The sequence below is a fragment of the Polyodon spathula genome, chromosome 23, assembly GCF_017654505.1.
Source record: "Polyodon spathula isolate WHYD16114869_AA chromosome 23, ASM1765450v1, whole genome shotgun sequence".
NCBI lineage: Eukaryota > Metazoa > Chordata > Actinopteri > Acipenseriformes > Polyodontidae > Polyodon > Polyodon spathula.
Genome location: NC_054556.1, coordinates 266,525 through 287,483, shown reverse-complemented (window position 1 = coordinate 287,483; position 20,959 = coordinate 266,525). Strand labels below are relative to the sequence as shown.

Sequence of the window (20,959 nt, the reverse complement as noted above, 5' to 3'; positions counted from 1 at the left end):
GGCTGAAGAGCTCTCTCACCCGATCTCCCCTCCCCTCCCCTCCCTCAGTAAGGACTGGCTGAAGAGCTCTCTCACCCGATCTCCCCTCCCCTCCCTCAGTAAGGACTGGCTGAAGAACTCTCTCACCCGATCTCCCCTCCCCTCCCTCAGTAAGGACTGGCTGAAGAGCAACACATTCAAAAGAGAATGTAAGAGAAATAAGCAAGATTTTTTTCTTTTTATTGTCCAAAAAGTGTAAAGAATATAATTGAACTTAAACACGTTTCCTTTTGTCATCAGCAGCACAAAGTGAATCAGCATTTTCATCAATAAGAATGATGATGATAATAATATTAACGGTAATAACATCACGTTTCAATAACGCTTTTTCTTTTTTCCACCAAAACAAAGTATGAAAGTAATTTCTAATAAATATTAGATATAGAAAGTATATATATATATATATATATATATATATATATATATATATATTTTTATTTTTATTTCAACAATGAAGTAGTTTTTTTAGTTTTTTTTTTTTTTTCAAAAATGAAGTAGTATTTTATGTGAACTGCAGCCTGTTCTTGGCTGTAGCGAGTCCGGAGCGTTCTCTGTCAGAGTGGCTGTGTGGTGGCGCCCTCTAGAGGGAGTGTCGGGGGCAGCGGTTCATCCAACCAGGTCCATTAACCCTTTGAGTCCTGACAGGACCTCAAGGCCCCTCCTGCTGTCAGCAGCGTTTAGAGTTCTTGAAGAGCCCACGGGGACGCTGTTTAGCACAATAGACTGTAAAAAACATTCATCTTGTCCTGTTCTCATGTATACTCAATAAATCCTTTTTGCATTATATAAAACTTAATGTCGCATTCTTCAGCTCGACCACAAGGATTCAGGACTGAAAGGGTTTGCATGTGAATGTATTTTTAAAAGACTACAGTCTTGCGTTCATGAAAGCAAAGCAGGACCTGGCTGGGGTGAAGCCTGATTCCAGCCTCCCAGAATGAAGGGTTTACAAGCAGCTCATTAGCAGCATACTTGAGGGACCCCTTGAGGACTTGCCTCTGCTGCCACCGAGAGGAATGAACTCCTGGAGTGAAGGCCCGGAGCTGGATCCCACTGGACTGGAGTGTGAGAGACCGGGAGCAGGGCTACAGGGTGAACTCCAACCCTGCAGGAGCGCTCCAGTCCAGGTTTAACAGTGGCACTGCAAAGAGCAGTGTGAGCCAGGCCAGGCTTAACATTCATTCTGTGATATTAATAAAAACAAGCAGTGTGAGCACCAAGCGGCCAGTCCTGAGCTTGAACAGGATCCTCCCCTCCACCCACACCAGTGACTGGACCTGCTGCTAGAATAAAACTCACCCCACCACACCCCACCCAATACTGCACTCACCCTAACCCACCACACCCCACCCAATACTGCACTCGCCCTAACCCACCACACCCCACCCAATACTGCACTCGCCCCATCACACCCAACCCAAAACTGCACTCACCCCACCACACCCCACCCAATACTGCACTCACCCTAACCCACCCACCCCACCCAATACTGCACTCGCCCTACCCCACACCCTGCCCAATACTGCACTCACCCTAACCCACCCCACCCAATACTGCACTCGCCCTACCCCACCCACCCAATACTGCACTCGCCCTAACCCACCACACCCCACCCAATACTGCACTCACCCTAACCCACCACACCCCACCCAATACTGCACTCGCCCCATCACACCCAACCCAAAACTGCACTCACCCCACCACACCCCACCCAATACTGCACTCGCCCTACCCCACACCCTGCCCAATACTGCACTCACCCTACCCCACCACACCCCACCCAATACTGCACTCACCCTACCCCACACACCCCACCCAATACTGCACTCGCCCCACCACACCCCACCCAATACTGCACTCGCCCTACCCCACCACACCCCACCCAATACTGCACTCACCCTAACCCACCACACCCCACCCAATACTGCACTCACCCTAACCCACCACACCCCACCCAATACTGCACTCGCCCCATCACACCCAACCCAAAACTGCACTCACCCCACCACACCACACCCAATACTGCACTCACCCTACCCCACCACACCCCACCCAATACTGCACTCACCCTAACCACACCCCACCCAATACTGCACTCGCCCTACCCCACACCCTGCCCAATACTGCACTCACCCTACACCCCACCCAATACTGCACTCACCCTACCCCACCACACCCAATACTGCGCTCACCCTACCCCACCACACCCAATACTGCACTCACCCTACCCCACCACACCCCACCCAATACTGCACTCACCCTACCCCACACCCCACCCAATACTGCACTCACCCTAACCCCACCACACCCCACCCAATACTGCACTCGCCCCATCACACCCAACCCAAAACTGCACTCACCCCACCACACCCCACCCAATACTGCACTCGCCCTACCCCACACCCTGCCCAATACTGCACTCACCCTAACCCACCACACCCCACCCAATACTGCACTCGCCCCACCACACCCAACCCAATACTGCACTCACCCCACCACACCCCACCCAATACTGCACTCGCCCTACCCCACACCCCACCCAATACTGCACTCGCCCTAACCCACCACACCCCACCCAATACTGCACTCGCCCCATCACACCCAACCCAAAACTGCACTCACCCCACCACACCCCACCCAATACTGCACTCACCCTAACCCACCACACCCAATACTGCGCTCACCCTACCCCACCACACCCAATACTGCACTCACCCTACCCCACCCAACACTGCGCTCACCCTACCCCACCACACCCCACCCAATACTGCACTCACCCTACCCCACCACACCCCACCCAATACTGCACTCGCCCCATCACACCCAACCCAAAACTGCACTCACCCCACCACACCCCACCCAATACTGCACTCGCCCTACCCCACACCCTGCCCAATACTGCACTCACCCTAACCCACCCACCCAATACTGCACTCGCCCTACCCCACACCCTGCCCAATACTGCACTCACCCTAACCCACCACACCCAATACTGCGCTCACCCTACCCCACACCCCACCCAATACTGCACTCACCCTACCCCACCACACCCAATACTGCGCTCACCCTACCCCACCACACCCAATACTGCACTCACCCTACCCCACCCAACACTGCGCTCACCCTACCCCACCACACCCAATACTGCACTCACCCTACCCCACCACACCCCACCCAATACTGCGCTCACCCTACCCCACCACACCCCACCCAATACTGCGCTCACCCTACCCCACCACACCCAATACTGCACTCACCCTACCCCACCCAACACTGCGCTCACCCTACCCCACCACCCACTGCGCTCACCCTACCCCACCACACCCAATACTGCGCTCACCCTACCCCACCACACCCAATACTGCGCTCACCCTACCCCACCACACCCAATACTGCACTCACCCTACCCCACCACACCCAATACTGCGCTCACCCTACCCCACCACACCCAATACTGCGCTCACCCTACCCCACCACACCCCACCCAATACTGCACTCACCCTACCCCACCCAACACTGCGCTCACCCTACCCCCCACACCCAATACTGCGCTCACCCTACCCCACCACACCCCACCCAATACTGCGCTCACCCTACCCCACCACACCCCACCCAATACTGCACTCACCCTACCCCACCACACCCCACCCAATACTGCGCTCACCCTACCCCACCACACCCCACCCAATACTGAGCTCACCCTCCCTGCCATGCCCTGCGCTCAGAGGCTGGGAGAGGGGGGGAAGAGAAGGGTGGAGAGGGGTAGTTGTGGAGTGTGAGCAGTGGAAGGCAAGCAGAAAAATAACCCTGGGAGAGGGGGGGAAGAGAAGGGTGGAGAGGGGTAGTTGTGGAGTGTGAGCAGTGGAAGGCAAGCAGAAAAATAACCCCTTTAATAATTCATTACATTTTTCAACTTTATTGTGTGGTGTATTTGGTGCCCAGAGACACCTGACCACCTGGTGGCTTGGTATGACGCGAAGATCTACTGAATCGCATATATATATATATATATATATATATATATATATATATATATATATATATAAAAATTAAAAAAAAAAAAAAAAAAAAAAGAATTCTCCTTAAAATGAAAGGAAATGTTTATCTTCTGCCCTCCCCCGATGTTAAAGGGGATGCCAGCCCCACTCTGACTCAAGGGAAGCGTGCAGTACCACTTCAAGCACATTAAAAACAGAACTCCACATTCCTCTACAGTCTGGCCAGGGTACCAGGAAGCTGCTGTCTCTTTCTGTTCCTCTCTAGTCTGGTAAGATGTCTCTGTTCATCTCTGGTCTGGTAAGATGTCTCGCTGTCTATGGGTCAGAACTTCTCTGGTTTGGTAAGATGTGTCAGTCTCTCTACAGTTGGACGTGGTCTCTGGGTCAGGGTACAGGGTCTCTTTCTATAGTTTGGCATGAGGTCTGTGGTCAGGGTCTCTGGTTTGGTAAGATGTGTCAGTCTCTCTACAGTTGGACGTGGTCTCTGGGTCAGGGTACAGGGTCTCTTTCTATAGTTTGGCATGAGGTCTGTGGTCAGGGTCTCTGGTTTGGTAAGATGTGTCAGTCTCTCTACAGTTGGACGTGGTCTCTGGGTCAGGGTACAGGGTCTCTTTCTATAGTTTGGCATGAGGTCTGTGGTCAGGGTCTCTGGTTTGGTAAGATGTGTCAGTCTCTCTACAGTTGGACGTGGTCTCTGGGTCAGGGTACAGGGTCTCTTTCTATAGTTTGGCATGAGGTCTGTGGTCAGGGTCTCTGGTTTGGTAAGATGTCTCTCGTCTCTGTGGGTAGTGAAGGCACAGGCAGCAGCAGCAACGGTGGTGGTGGCAGCGATGTGGACTCGGGGCTCTAGTCCCGCAGGTCCATGCTGGATCCGAACAGCGCCACCAGCTGCTCCTCATAGTGCGAGATGTTCCTCTTCATGATCTCCTTGCAGGAGCCCAGCAGCCGCTCGAACGCCTGGACATCCATTACTGAGAAGGGGGGAGGTGGAGGGGGAGGAGGGAGAATTATCAGTTGAGAGGTATTATTCCAACAATGCAGCGTGTACCCCCATATTCACAGTACCCACATATACTTAGAGGGCATCCCCCTATACCAAGTGTATCTCCACATACTGACAGTGTACCCCCACATCCATCATGTATCCCACATGTCTCTTACTCAAGCACTTGACGTCCCCCACAGCGTAGGCAGAGGCGGCTCTGGGCTTGTTGGTGACGAGGGCCAGCTCCCCGAAATACTGTCCATGCGAGCAGCGAGCAATCTCTACCTCCGCATTGTCCTGGTGGTCTGCCTTCGTCTGGAGAGAAAGAAGAGGGGGAGAGTGTGAGAGAGAGAGAGAGAGACACTGCCCAGAGAGGTCTGACAGAGAGAGACACTGCCCAGAAAGGTCTGACAGAGAGAGAGAGAGACACTGCCCAGAGAGGTCTGACAGAGAAAGACACTGCCCAGCGAGGTCAGACAGAGAGAGAGACACTGCCCAGAAAGGTCAGACAGAGAGAGACACTGCCCAGAGAGGTCTGACAGAGAGAGATACTGCCCAGAAAGGTCTGACAGAGAGAGAGAGACACTGCCCAGAGAGGTCTGACAGAGAAAGACACTGCCCAGCGAGGTCAGACAGAGAGAGAGACACTGCCCAGCGAGGTCAGACAGAGAGAGACACTGCCCAGAGAGGTCTGACAGAGAGAGACACTGCCCAGCGAGGTCAGACAGAGAGAGAGACACTGCCCAGCGAGGTCTGACAGAGAGAGACACTGCCCAGCGAGGTCAGACAGAGAGAGAGACACTGCCCAGCGAGGTCAGACAGAGAGAGAGACACTGCCCAGCGAGGTCAGACAGAGAGAGAAACACTGCCCAGCGAGGTCTGACAGAGAGAGAAACACTGCCCAGCGAGGTCTGACAGAGAGAGACACTGCCCAGCGAGGTCAGACAGAGAGAGAGACACTGCCCAGCGAGGTCAGACAGAGAGAGAGACACTGCCCAGCGAGGTCTGACAGAGAGAGAGACACTGCCCAGTGAGGTCAGACAGAGAGAGAAACACTGCCCAGCGAGGTCAGACAGAGAGAGACACTGCCCAGCGAGGTCAGACAGAGAGAGAGACACTGCCCAGAAAGGTCAGACAGAGAGAGACACTGCCCAGAGAGGTCAGACAGAGAGAGACACTGCCCAGAAAGGTCAGACAGAGAGAGACACTGCCCAGAGAGGTCTGACAGAGAGAGACACTGCCCAGCGAGGTCAGACAGAGAGAGAGAGACACTGCCCAGAGAGGTCTGACAGAGAAAGACACTGCCCAGCGAGGTCAGACAGAGAGAGAGACACTGCCCAGAGAGGTCAGACAGAGAGAGAGACACTGCCCAGCGAGGTCAGACAGAGAGAGAGACACTGCCCAGCGAGGTCAGACAGAGAGAGAGACACTGCCCAGCGAGGTCAGACAGAGAGAGAGACACTGCCCAGCGAGGTCAGACAGAGAGAGAGACACTGCCCAGCGAGGTCAGACAGAGAGAGAGACACTGCCCAGCGAGGTCAGACAGAGAGAGAGACACTGCCCAGCGAGGTCAGAGAGAGAGACACTGCCCAGCGAGGTCAGACAGAGAGAGACACTGCCCAGCGAGGTCAGACAGAGAGAGAGACACTGCCCAGCGAGGTCAGACAGAGAGAGAGACACTGCCCAGCGAGGTCAGACAGAGAGAGACACTGCCCAGCGAGGTCAGACAGAGAGAGAGACACTGCCCAGCGAGGTCTGACAGAGAGAGAGAGAGACACTGCCCAGCGAGGTCTGACAGAGAGAGAGAGAGACACTGAGTCTACAGAGAGGTCAGACAGAGAGAGAGACACTGCCCAGCGAGGTCTGACAGAGAGAAGACTCGCTCCAGGGAGAGTGACACAACGAGGTCTCAACAGAGAGAGACGAGAGAGACACTGTCCCAGCGGGGTCTGACAGAGGAGAGTAGAGGTAACTCTATAGAGTCCTGACAGAGACACTGCCAGAGTCGGACTCTGACAGAGAGGACTGAGAGGCCCTGCACAGTCTCCAGACGGGGATAGAGTGAGTGAGGAGGTCAGACGAGGTCTGAGAGAGAGGAGAGAGACACTGCCCAGCGAGGTCTGACAGAGGGTCTTGATTGAGTGAGGATGTAGGGTGAGAGTCTACAGGGAGAGATGGGGAGGGAGTGAGGAGGGAGGGTGAGAGTCTACAGGGAGAGATGGGGAGGGAGTGAGGAGGGAGGGAGTGAGGAGGGAGGGGGAGAGTCTACAGGGAGAGACGGGGATGGAGGGGGAGAGACGGGGAGGAGGGGGAGAGACAGGGGATGGAGGGGGAGAGTCTACAGGGAGAGATGGGGAGGGAGTGAGGAGGGAGGGGAGAGTCTACAGGGAGAGATGGGGAGGGAGTGAGGAGGGAGGGGGAGAGTCTACAGGGAGAGACGGGGATGGACCCTCAGTCCTGTAGCGGGTGTAGGGGAGAGTCGCTACAGGGAGAGACGGGAGAGACCGGGTCTACAGGGAGAGACGGGGAGCGAGGGAGGGAGTGGGGAGAGTCTCCCGGGGATCTGACGTGGAGGGGGCTGAGGGGATAGTGAGAGGGAGGGGGAGAGTCTATAGGAGGGAGATGGGGAGGGAGTGAGGAGGGAGGGGGGAGAGTCTACAGGGATACCTGGGAGGGAGTGAGGAGGGAGGGGGAGAGTCCTGAGGGAGCTCTCTCCCTGTGGAGGGAGAGAGGGGGGAGGAATGAGGAGAGAGAGGGGACGGGTGGAGGGAATGAGAGAGATGTGGAGGGCGGAGGGAATGAGTGAAGAGGACGAGAGGGAGAGGGAATTAGGATAAAGGGGCGGGGGAGGGGGGTCGCTCCAGACCGAGGGAGGGGTAGGGGAGGGGGGAGGGGGAGGGTCGGGAATGAGGATAGAGGGGGAGATCTGTCGGGGGAGGGAGGGGAGGGGAGGGGAGGGTGAGGGAATGAGAAGTGAGGGATCCACGAACGGGTGGATGGAACTGAGGAAAAAACCCCCCTCACCTTTACCTTCCCTTACTCTTCTTCAGGTCATGCCCCTCCTTACTCTCCTTGCCCTCAGGAAAACAACCCCTGAGCCCCTCTCCCCTGCCAGAGCTCCCCCCTCCCAAGTCCCTTCACTCCAAACCAAAACCCCCCTCCTACTCCCCCTCCCCCCCTCTCAATAGATCTCATGATGACCCTTCCTGTCCCCACCCCTTAGACCCCCACCCTACTTGTACGGACCAATGCCTGATGCCAAACCTCCCCCACCTCCTTTATATACCCCCTCCTGGCTGCTGACTGATGTAAGAAACACCCCGCCTCACCTTAGTACGAGACCCACTCTCCCGCCCCAGATCCCCACTCCTCCTTTCCTGAATTGATGACATCCCTGGAGGAGAGAGGGAGAGACTGGAGAATGTCTTCTCAACCCCCACCGCATGTACCCCCCCTCCCACCTGATGATGCACTCCCCCATCCGCAGACATCCCCTCTCATGTCTACTGATGGAGCCCCACCCGCACAGACCCCCCCCCCGCAGACCCCCCTCTCCTCACGCCGCACCACCGCAGACCCCCCCTCACCTGAGTGACCCTTTATGCTCTCTCCCCCACCTACTACGCAGACCTGGGGTGTCTGTGGCCCCCCCTCACCTGAGTGATGATGCGCTCCCCCACCGCAGACCCCCCCTCACCTGAGTGATGATGCGCTCCCCCACCGCAGACCCCCCCTCACCTGAGTGATGATGCGCTCCCCCACCGCAGACCCCCCCTCACCTGAGTGATGATGCGCTCCCCCACCGCAGACCCCCCCTCACCTGAGTGATGATGCGCTCCCCCACCGCAGACCCCCCCTCACCTGAGTGATGATGCGCTCCCCCACCGCAGACCCCCCCTCACCTGAGTGATGATGCGCTCCCCCACCGCAGACCCCCCCTCACCTGAGTGATGATGCGCTCCCCCACCGCAGACCCCCCCTCACCTGAGTGATGATGCGCTCCCCCACCGCAGACCCCCCCTCACCTGAGTGATGATGCGCTCCCCCACCGCAGACCCCCCCTCACCTGAGTGATGATGCGCTCCCCCACCGCAGACCCCCCCTCACCTGAGTGATGATGCGCTCCCCCACCGCAGACCCCCCCTCACCTGAGTGATGATGCGCTCCCCGTCCTGGTAGTTCTTCACACCAATCACATCCACAATCTTCATCCTCTCTTGCAACTGGAGGGATAGAGACAAGGCGTTAGACTCCCTGCAGCCTGTCTCCCCTCCCTCTCTCCCCCCTCTCCCCCAGCCTGTCTCCCCTCTTCCCCAGCCTGTCTCCCCTCCCTCTCTCCCCCAGCCTGTCTCCCCTCCCTCTCTCCCCCAGCCTGTCTCCCCTCCCTCTCTCCCCCGGGGCACCCCCAGTCGGACTCCCCTTCTTAGAGAGGAGGTCCGGAGAAGGGGTGTCTGACAGGGGAGGTAGGGTCCCCACCTGTCGACCTCTCCCCCATACCGACTCTCTCTCTCCCTCCCCTCCCTCTCTCCCCCAGCCTGTCTCCCCTCCCTCTCTCCCCCAGGAACTCTCCCCCAGCCTGTCTCCCCCCTCTCCCCCAGCCTGTCTCCCCTCTTCCCCAGCCTGTCTCCCCTCCTCTCTCTCCCCCAGCCTGTCTCCCCTCCCCTCTCTCCCCCAGCCTGTCTCCCCTCCCTCTCTCCCCCAGCCTGTCTCCCCTCCCTCTCTCCCCCAGCCTGTCTCCCCTCCCTCTCTCCCCCCCTCCCTCTCTCCCCCCTCTCCCCCAGCCTGTCTCCCCTCTTCCCCAGCCTGTCTCCCCTCCCTCTCTCCCCCAGCCTGTCTCCCCTCTCCTCACCTCCAGTGATTTGAGCAGGGGCACAGACTCGACGAAGGTCTCGTAGGTCTTCCTCTTCTTGGCGTTGTTCTTGAGGACGAGCCGTCGGAACGTCACACGGTCCTGCAACAGAGAAACACGCCGGCCGTCATGCACACGGGAGGAACACACTAAGAATACGCCAGAAACACGGGAGGAACACTCTTGCAACACGTGTTCACTGTGTTCAATGCAGCTGGATACATACTCTGAAGTGCTCCGTGTCCCAGTGGCACTGCAGCCAGCAAACACTCAGCAGTGCTGCAGTGCTGACCAACATCCACTAGATGGCAATGCAGCACCATGGTGCGATACCACCCTCCCGCCAGCCATGGTGAAATAGAGTTTTATTAACCCTCACATGCCACCCACTCCTCTGCTATTGGCAGTACGCTGCAAGTGGAGATTCCTTCTCCAGAGACGATTGATTTTAAAATCCTGGGGACACTGGCCTCAGAGCGGAGCAGTTCAAGTGATTCCAGATTTTATTACAATTAGACAGGCAACCCATAGAGAGGCTACGAGTTAAGCTGAGGTGTGTGTGTGTCACTGCTGTGTTATACAGCTAACTGTGACTGGACTATACAGCTAACCCTGCTCACTGTGACTGGACTATACAGCTAACCCTGCTCACTGTGACTGGACTATACAGCTAACCCTGCTCACTGTGACTGGACTATACAGCTAACCCTGCTCACTGTGACTGGACTATACAGCTAACCCTGCTCACTGTGACTGGACTATACAGCTAACCCTGCTCACTGTGACTGGACTATACAGCTAACCCTGCTCACTGTGACTGGACTATACAGCTAACCCTGCTCACTGTGACTGGACTATACAGCTAACCCTGCTCACTGTGACTGGACTATACAGCTAACCCTGCTCACTGTGACTGGACTATACAGCTAACCCTGCTCACTGTGACTGGACTATACAGCTCACCCTGCTCACTGTGACTGCTGGACTGTACAGCTAACCCTGCTCACTGTGACTGCTGGACTATACAGCTAACCCTGCTCACTGTGACTGGACTATACAGCTAACCCTGCTCACTGTGATACTCACCAGGCCCCACAGCGCCCCCTCTGTGGTCGCTACGATAGTTGCAGCGCGCGGTGTGTTGTACATGAGCGCTAGTTCTCCGAAGCTGCCCCTATTATTGTACTGCCCTACGCATACACTCTGCTCACCCTTCAGCACCAAGATATCATACACGCCCCTGCAGAGAGGAGAGAGAGAGAATTAGAGACAGAACAGAGTTAATAAAAGCAAAGCACTCTTCAACAAGCAGGGCACCTCCCACATCCCTCCCTCCCTCGTCTCAGCTCTGCATACAGTAGTCACTGCGTGGATCTGCCAAAATAACCCCCAGGGAAATACAAGAAGTACTTGGATAAACTTTCCACACACGAAACAGATGCAAAAAACACACACACCAACACCACACACAGGAGAACAGGAAACACACAGGAAACACGAACAGACATACTGACGAGAAACACACAAATGAACACACACGAACAAGAAAAACACACACTTGCCCTTCCCTCTCCTGCCTGCATGTATCTCTTCCTTCTCTGCAGTGTGTATCTCTTCCCTCTCTTTGCGGTGTGTATCTCTCTCTCTGCAGAGTGTATCTCTCTCTTTGCAGTGTATCTCTCTCTGCAGTGTGTATCTCTCTCTCTGCAGTGTGTATCTCTCTCTCTGCAGTGTGTATCTATTTGCAGTGTATCTCTCTCTCTCTGCAGTGTGTATCTCTCTCTGCACGTCACCATAGATAACTGTCACGGAATATATACCTGACTGTGTGTGTGGTGTGCAATAATACCCTGACACACATGACACAGGTCATATACAAACACTGACATATAATGTGACCAGATGTGTGGACTGTGTCCACACACAGGAATATATATACACTGTTGTGTCTGTGACACAGGAATATATACCAACACCGACACACTGGCACAGGAATATACACACTGACACACACACACAGGAATATATACACTGACACACACACACAGGAATATATACACTGACACACACACACAGGAATATATACACTGACACACACACACAGGAATATATACACTGACAGACACAGGAATATATACACTGACACACACACACAGGAATATACACACTGACACACACACACAGGAATATATACACTGACACACACACACAGGAATATATACACTGACACACACACACAGGAATATATACACTGACACACACACACAGGAATATATACACTGACACACACACACAGGAATATACACACTGACACACACACACAGGAATATATACACACACACACACACAGGAATATACACACTGACACACACACACACAGGAATATATACACGACACACACACACACAGGAATATATACACACACACACACACAGGAATATATACACTGACACACACACACAGGAATATATACACTGACACACACACACACAGGAATATACACACTGACAGACACAGGAATATACACACACATGTGTGACTGTGGGAATATATCCATATATGACACAGACTGTGTCCTTATATATGTGACTGTTGTGACACTGTGTGTCATTATGTGTGGACTGTGTGTCCTGTGGTGTCCCTTATACACTTGACACCTTTATATACACTGACACACACACACAGGAATATATACACTGACACACACACATATATGTACTGTGGTGTCTGTCAGGAATATACACACTGACACACACACAGGAATATATACACTGACACACACACACACACGGAATATACACACTGACACACACACACAGGAATATATACACTGACACACACACACAGGAATATATACACTGACACACACACAGGAATATATACACTGACACACACACACAGGAATATATACACTGACACACACACACAGGAATATATACACTGACACACACACACAGGAATATATACACTGACACACACACACAGGAATATATACACTGACACACACACACAGGAATATATACACTGACACACACACATGAACAGGACACTGACATACACACTGACACACACACACAGGAATATATACACTGACACACACACACAGGAATATATACACACACACACACACACAGGAATATATACACTGACACACACACACAGGAATATATACACTGACACACACACACAGGAATATATACACTGACACACACACACAACTTAGATGAACACCCTGTAACCTATAATACATGTGACACACTGACATGCCTTGACCAGGGAATATATACACTGACTGTGTCCTTATACAGGAATAGATACACTGTGTGTGTGTCAGGAAATATATATACATGTGACTGTTCTGTGTCACAGGAATATACACACTGACACAAACAACAGGAACTGTGAGGAATTAGACACTGAGAACACACACACATATACACACTGGACACAGGAATATATACATTGCTCACAGACACACAGGAATATATACACTGACACACACACACAGGAATATATGCATTGACACACAGACACAGGAATATATACACTGACACACACACACAGGAATATATACACTGACACACAGACACAGGAATATATACACTGACACACACACACACAGACACAGGAATATATACAGTGTGACAGACAAGGAATATATACACTGGACACACTGACACACAGACACAGGAATATATACATTGACAGACACAGGAATATATACACTGACACACACACACAGGAATATATGCATTGACAGATACAGAAATATATACACTGACAGACACAGGAATATATACACTGACACACAGACACAGGAATATAGACACTGACACACAGACACAGGAATATACACACTGACACACAGACACAGGAATATATACACTGACACACACACACAGGAATATATACACTGACAGACACAGGAATATGTACACTGACAGACACAGGAATATATACACTGACACACAGACACAGGAATATATACACTGACACACAGACACAGGAATATATACGCTGACACACACACAGAGTGTCCCACCTCTCGATCACGTAGAAGTTGTCTCCATCGTCACCCTGGTCGATGACGTGCTCCTGCGGCTGGACCCTGTGCTCAAACATGGCATCAAGAACCTGAGACATCTGCTCCTGTGAGCGGGAGAGAAGGGAGGAGAGAGGGAGTGTGAGAGAGAGGGTGTGAGGGACGAGGAGGGTGGGAGAGGAAGGAGGAGGGTGGGAGAGTGGACCCCAGTGAGTTACACTGCTCTGCAGTTCCAGTCTGTGCATGTCAGCCTCCCTCCCCACATTCAATGCCAGTGTTTAGGCGGTGTATCCATGGAAACAGCAGTGTGACCGAGAGGGCCTGCCTTCACATCTCCCTGAGAGCAGGCTGGGAAACAACACCTTTGCCAGTCTCTGAAACTGCTAATGTGGAAATCCTCCAGCTGACAGCAGTGTATCCAAACTCGCATCCCTCCCTTTCCCTCTCCAAGCTCAGCAGGCACTAAATCTCATGAATTAAATTAAACTGAAACACTGTCAGCAAACTTTACACTTTCTCAAGAACTAAAGGGCTCCTCATCCGGGACTCAAACCAGAACATAAAAATACTTTGTTTACTCTAACAATAAATACTCCAACGACATACACTCCATTCTGGCGAGGGGTCAGTGCAGGGGGTCAGTGTGGTGAGGGGTCAGTGCAGGGGGTCAGTGTGGTGAGGGGTCAGTGCAGGGGGTCAGTGTGGTGAGGGGTCAGTGCAGGGGGTCAGTGTGGTGAGGGGTCAGGGGGTCAGTGCAGAGGGGTCAGTGCAGGGGGTCAGTGTGGTGAGGGGTCAGTGCAGGGGGTCAGTGTGGTGAGGGGTCAGTGCAGGGGTTCAGTGGTGAGGGGGTGCAGGGGGTCAGTGTGGTGAGGGGTCAGTGCAGGGGGTCAGTGTGGTGAGGGGGTCAGTGCAGGGGGTCAGTGTGGTGAGGGGTCAGTGCAGGGGGTCAGTGTGGTGAGGGGTCAGTGCAGGGGGTCAGTGTGGTGAGGGGTCAGTGCAGGTGGTCAGTGTGGTGAGGGGTCAGTGCAGGGTTAGGGTTAGGGTTAGGGTCAGTGTGGTGAGGGGTCAGTGCAGGGGGTCAGTGTGGTGAGGGGTCAGTGCAGGGGGTCAGTGTGGTGAGGGGTCAGTGCAGGGGGTCAGTGTGGTGAGGGGTCAGTGCAGGGGGTCAGTGTGGTGAGGGGTTCAGTGTGGTGAGGGGTCAGTGCAGGGGGTCAGTGTGGTGAGGGGTCAGTGCAGGGGGTCAGTGTGGTGAGGGGTCAGTGCAGGGGGTCAGTGTGGTGAGGGGTCAGTGTGGTGAGGGGTCAGTGCAGGGGGTCAGTGTGGTGAGGGGTCAGTGCAGGGGTTCAGTGTGGTGAGGGGTCAGTGCAGGGGGTCAGTGTGGTGAGGGGTCAGTGCAGGGGTTCAGTGTGGTGAGGGGTCAGTGCAGGGGTTCAGTGTGGTGAGGGGTCAGTGCAGGGGGTCAGTGTGGTGAGGGGTCAGTGGCAGGGGGTCAGGGTCAGTGGTGAGGGGTTCAGTGTCAGGGGTTCAGTGTGGTGAGGGGTCAGTGCAGGGGGTCAGTGTGGTGAGGGGTCAGTGCAGGGGGTCAGTGTGGTGAGGGGTCAGTGCAGGGGGTCAGTGTGGTGAGGGGTCAGTGCAGGGGGTCAGTGTGGTGAGTGGGGTGCAGGGGTTCAGTGTGGTGAGGGGTCAGTGCAGGGTTCAGTGTGGTGAGGGGTCAGGGGTCAGTGTGGTGAGGGGTCAGTGCAGGGGGTCAGTGTGGTGAGGGGTTCAGTGTGGTGAGGGGTCAGTGCAGGGGGTCAGTGTGGTGAGGGGTCAGTGCAGGGGGTCAGTGTGGTGAGGGGTCAGTGCAGGGGGTCAGTGTGGTGAGGGGGTCAGTGCAGGGGGTCAGTGTGGTGAGGGGTCAGTGCAGAGGGGTCAGTGTGGTGAGGGGTCAGTGCAGGGGGTCAGTGTGGTGAGGGGTCAGTGCAGGTGAGGGGTCAGTGTGGTGAGGGGTCAGTGCAGGGGGTCAGTGTGGTGAGGGGTCAGTGCAGGGGGTCAGTGTGGTGAGGGGTCAGTGCAGGGGGTCAGTGTGGTGAGGGGTCAGTGCAGGGGGTCAGTGTGGTGAGGGGTCAGTGCAGGGGGTCAGTGTGGTGAGGGGTCAGTGCAGGGGGTCAGTGTGGTGAGGGGTCAGTGTGGTGAGGGGTCAGTGCAGGGGGTCAGTGTGGTGAGGGGTTCAGTGTGGTGAGGGGTCAGTGCAGGGGGTCAGTGTGGTGAGGGGTCAGTGCAGGGGTTCAGTGTGGTGAGGGGTCAGTGCGGGGGGTCAGTGTGGTGAGGGGTCAGTGTGCAGAGGGGTCAGTGTGGTGAGGGGTCAGTGTGGTGAGGGGGTCAGTGCAGGTGTCAGTGTGGTGAGGGGTCAGTGCAGGGGGTCAGTGTGGTGAGGGGTCAGTGCAGGGGGTCAGTGTGGTGAGGGGTCAGTGTGGTGAGGGGTCAGTGCAGGGGTTCAGTGTGGTGAGGGGTCAGTGCAGGGGGTCAGTGTGGTGAGGGGTCAGTGCAGGGGGTCAGTGTGGTGAGGGGTCAGTGTGGTGAGGGGTCAGTGCAGGGGTTCAGTGTGGTGAGGGGTCAGTGTGGTGAGGGGTTCAGTGTGGTGAGGGGTCAGTGCAGGGGTTCAGTGTGGTGAGGGGTCAGTGCAGGGGTTCAGTGTGGTGAGGGGTCAGTGCAGGGGTTCAGTGTGGTGAGGGGTCAGTGCAGGGGGTCAGTGTGGTGAGGGGTCAGTGCAGGGGGTCAGTGTGGTGAGGGGTCAGTGTGGTGAGGGGTCAGTGTGGTGAGGGGTTCAGTGTGGTGAGGGGTCAGTGCAGGGGGTCAGTGTGGTGAGGGGTCAGTGCAGGGGTTCAGTGTGGTGAGGGGTCAGTGCAGGGGTTCAGTGTGGTGAGGGGTCAGTGCAGGGGGTCAGTGGTGGGGGTCAGTGTGGTGAGGGGGTCAGTGCAGGGGGTCAGTGTGGTGAGGGGTCAGTGCAGGGGGTCAGTGTGGTGGGGGGTCAGTGCAGGGGGTCAGTGTGGTGAGGGGTCAGTGCAGGGGGTCAGTGTGGTGAGGGGTCAGTGCAGGGGTTCAGTGTGGTGAGGGGTCAGTGCAGGGGTTCAGTGTGGTGAGGGGTCAGTGCAGGGGTTCAGTGTGGTGAGGGGTCAGTGTGGTGAGGGGTTCAGTGCAGGGGGTCAGTGTGGTGAGGGGTCAGTGTGGTGTCAGGGGGTCAGTGTGGTGAGGGGTCAGTGCGGGGGTTCAGTGTGGTGAGGGGGTCAGTGCAGGGGGTCAGTGTGGTGAGTGGGTCAGTGTGGTGAGGGGTCAGTGCAGGGGTTTCAGTGTGGTGAGGGGTTCAGTGTGGTGAGGGGTTCAGTGTGGTGAGGGGTCAGTGCAGGGGTTCAGTGTGGTGAGGGGTTCAGTGTGGTGAGGGGGCGGTGCAGGGGGTCAGTGTGGTGCGGGGTCAGTGCAGGGGTTCAGTGTGGTGAGGGGTCAGTGCTGGTGGTGAGTGTGGTCAGGTGTCAGTGCAGGGGTTCAGTGTGGTGAGGGGTCAGTGTGAGGGGTTCAGTGCAGGGGGTCAGTGTGGTGAGGGGTCAGTGGCAGGGGGTCAGTGTGGTGAGGGGTCAGTGCAGGGGGTCAGTGTGGTGAGGGGTCAGTGTGGTGTGGGGGGTCAGTGCAGGGGGTCAGTGTGGTGAGGGGTCAGTGGTGGGGGTCAGTGTGGTGAGGGGTCAGTGCAGGGGGTCAGTGTGGTGAGGGGTTCAGTGTGGTGAGGGGTCAGTGCAGGGGTTCAGTGTGGTGAGGGGTCAGTGCAGGGGTTCAGTGTGGTGAGGGGTCAGTGCAGGGGGTTCAGTGTGGTGAGGGGTCAGTGCAGGGGTTCAGTGTGGTGAGGGGTCAGTGCAGGGGGTCAGTGTGGTGAGGGGTCAGTGTGGTGAGGGGTCAGTGTGGTGAGGGGTCAGTGCAGGGGGTCAGTGTGGTGAGGGGTCAGTGCAGGGGGGCAGTGTGGTGAGGGGTCAGTGCAGGGGTTCAGTGTGGTGAGGGGTCAGTGCAGGGGTTCAGTGTGGTGAGGGGTCAGTGCAGGGGTTCAGTGTGGTGAGGGGTCAGTGCAGGGGGTCAGTGTGGTGAGGGGTCAGTGCAGGGGGTCAGTGTGGTGAGGGGTCAGTGCAGGGGGTCAGTGTGGTGAGGGGTTCAGTGCAGGGGGTCAGTGTGGTGAGGGATTCAGTGTGGTGAGGGGTCAGTGCAGCGGTTCAGTGTGGTGACGGGTCAGTGCTGGGGTTCAGTGTGGTGAGGGGTCAGTGCAGGGGTTCAGTGTGGTGAGGGGTCAGTGCTGGGGGTCAGTGTGGTGAGGGGTCAGTGCAGGGGGTCAGTGCAGGGGGTCAGTGTGGTGAGGGGTCAGTGCAGGTGGTCAGTGTGGTGAGGGTCAGTCAGTGTGGTGAGGGGTCAGTGCAGGGGGTCAGTGTGGTGAGGGGTCAGTGCAGGGGGTCAGTGTGGTGAGGGGTCAGTGCAGGTGGTCAGTGTGGTGAGGGGTCAGTGTGGTGAGGGGTCAGTGCAGGGGGTCAGTGTGGTGAGGGGTTCAGTGCAGGGGGTCAGTGTGGTGAGGGGTCAGTGCAGGGGGTCAGTGTGGTGAGGGGTCAGTGTGGTGAGGGGGTCAGTGCAGGGGGTCAGTGTGGTGAGGGGTCAGTGCAGGGGTTCAGTGTGGTGAGGGGGTCAGTGCAGGGTGAGGGTCAGTGCAGGGGTTCAGTGTGGTGAGGGGTCAGTGCAGGGGGTCAGTGTGGTGAGGGGTCAGTGCAGGGGGTCAGTGTGGTGAGGGGTCAGTGCAGGTGGTCAGTGTGGTGAGGGGTCAGTGCAGGGGGTCAGTGTGGTGAGGGGTCAGTGCAGGTGGTCAGTGTGGTGAGGGGTCAGTGCAGGTGGTCAGTGTGGTGAGGGGTCAGTCCAGGTGGTGAGGGGTTCAGTGTGTGAGGGGTCATTGCAGTGGCAGTGTGGTGAGGGGTTCGAGTGCATGGTCCCCAGTGTGGTGAGGGGGTGCATGGGGGGTGGGAGGGGTTCAAGTCTCAGGGGTCTCCCCCCGTCGCAGTGGTGGTGAGGGCGCCCCCAGTCTCACCGCCCCCGTTGGTCCAAGGATGGGGGTTCAGTGTGGCGAGGGGGGCAGCGTGGCAAGGGTTCAGAGTGGCAGGGGGGCAGTGTGGCGACGGGGGCAGTGAGGCGCAGGGGTTCAGCGTGGCGAGGGGGGGTTCAGTGCTGCTCTCACTGGGTCGAGGCTTTTGAAGAGCAGGATGTCCAGGCAGGCCTCCTGCAGCCGACAGCGCTGCTCGTCTGTTTTGGGGTGCACGACTCGGGGTTCAGTATCCTCCTCCTCCTCATCGGGGTTAAAGGCCTCCGCACACACTGGGGGGGGAAGAGGAAGAGAGACAGCGTAACACACATACTGACGGGGGAGAGAGACAGCGTAACACACATACTGAGGGGGGAGAGAGACAGCGTAACACACATACTGAGGTGAGAGAGAGACAGCGTAACACACATACTGGCGGGGGAGAGAGACAGTGTAACACACATACTGAGGGGAGGGGAGAGACAGCGTAACACACATACTGAGGGGAGGGGAGAGACAGCGTAACACACATACTGAGGGGAGGGGAGAGACAGCGTAACACACATACTGAGGGGGGAGAGAGACAGCGTAACACACATACTGACGGGGGAGAGAGACAGCGTAACACACATACTGAGGGGGGAGAGAGACAGCGTAACACACATACTGAGGGGGGAGAGAGACAGCGTAACACACATACTGAGGGGAGGGGAGAGACAGCGTAACACACATACTGAGGGGAGGGGAGAGACAGCGTAACACACATACTGAGGGGAGGGGAGAGACAGCGTAACACACATACTGAGGGGGGAGAGAGACAGCGTAACACACATACTGAGGGGGGAGAGAGACAGCGTAACACACATACTGAGGGGGGGGGGGGAGAGAGACAGCGTAACACACATACTGAGGGGGGAGGGGGTGGAGAGAGACAGTGTAACACACATACTGAGAGGGTGGGGAGGGGGAGAGACAGCGTAACACATATGACTCATGTGAGGGGGGGGGGGGTGGAGAGAGACAGTGTAACACACATACTGAGGGGAGGGGAGAGACAGCGTAACACACATACTGAGGGGGATTGTGAGGTAATGAGAGAACAGCGCGAACACCTTCTTCCTGTCTCATGTGTGTTCTTGTAACTCCCCCCTCTCTACTCTTTCGCATGTGTGGTATGACCCCCCCCCCCCTCTCTCTGTCTCGTAACACACATACTGAGGGGGGAGGAGGTGGAGAGAGACAGTGTAACACACATACTGAGAGGGTGGGGAGGGGGAGAGACAGCGTAACACACACTGCCTCCCTCAAAAGTGTCTTGGTGCTCCAGGCTAAGCTGAGCTGTTGTGATGTGATGTGTGACTGGCCAGGAAAAATCTCTCTGTGAACAGATTGTGCTGAATCACACACACACTGACACACGCAGAGAACTCTCACACACACAGGGTGCCGTGGAGGCAAGAGGACGCATATTGCCATTGACAAACCCAGAGCCTCTCCTCTCTTCCTTCCTGCTCTTGGTCCCTCTTCCAACTACCCTCCATCCTCTCTCATCCTCTCCCGTCACCTCCCTTGTTTCCCTCTCCTTAGCTCTAAGCACACTGCCTCCCCTTCTCCCTTGCCTCTCCCCCAGCAGGCTGGCTCACACCGCAGTTACATCAAAGCCCCTCTGATCTGGAGGTGGTTCGATTGGTTCTGTGCGTCTCGAGAGGGACAGGGCACTGCGTGAGCGACACACCGCGGGGTCGATAAACAGCTCATCCTGAACACACTGCGCCCTGCCTTCCCTTTCATGAAGAAATCAATAAACACCACGCAGGCAGCTCTTGACAGCACAGTGCAGGGATGGAAGACCCCCACTGCACAGCAGCATGATCAATTCCTGGTTTTACTAGGAGTTTAATAAGACACGTCTGAGCTTGTTACCTGCACACAATGGGGCTGATCAAGATCGCAGTAAACCCTGCACTGG

The 20,959-nt window shown here is 55.9% G+C and overlaps 1 protein-coding gene across 1 annotated transcript in view; it reads right to left on the bottom strand.

Annotated features, from left to right (window-relative positions):
• Positions 1 to 4,104: 4,104 nt before the first annotated feature.
• The window catches only part of LOC121298225 (cAMP-dependent protein kinase type II-alpha regulatory subunit-like), a 32,614-nt gene continuing 15,759 nt past the window's right edge, over positions 4,105 to 20,959 (bottom strand). The window contains exons 3-9 of the mRNA XM_041225208.1: positions 19,147 to 19,283; positions 13,914 to 14,020; positions 10,958 to 11,111; positions 9,872 to 9,973; positions 9,171 to 9,245; positions 5,199 to 5,337; positions 4,105 to 5,008 (exon numbers count right to left, since the gene is read on the bottom strand). Of these exons, the coding sequence (XP_041081142.1) occupies positions 4,884 to 5,008; positions 5,199 to 5,337; positions 9,171 to 9,245; positions 9,872 to 9,973; positions 10,958 to 11,111; positions 13,914 to 14,020; positions 19,147 to 19,283 (839 nt within the window). The 3' untranslated portion in view covers positions 4,105 to 4,883. The remainder of the gene's footprint in view (positions 5,009 to 5,198; positions 5,338 to 9,170; positions 9,246 to 9,871; positions 9,974 to 10,957; positions 11,112 to 13,913; positions 14,021 to 19,146; positions 19,284 to 20,959) is intronic.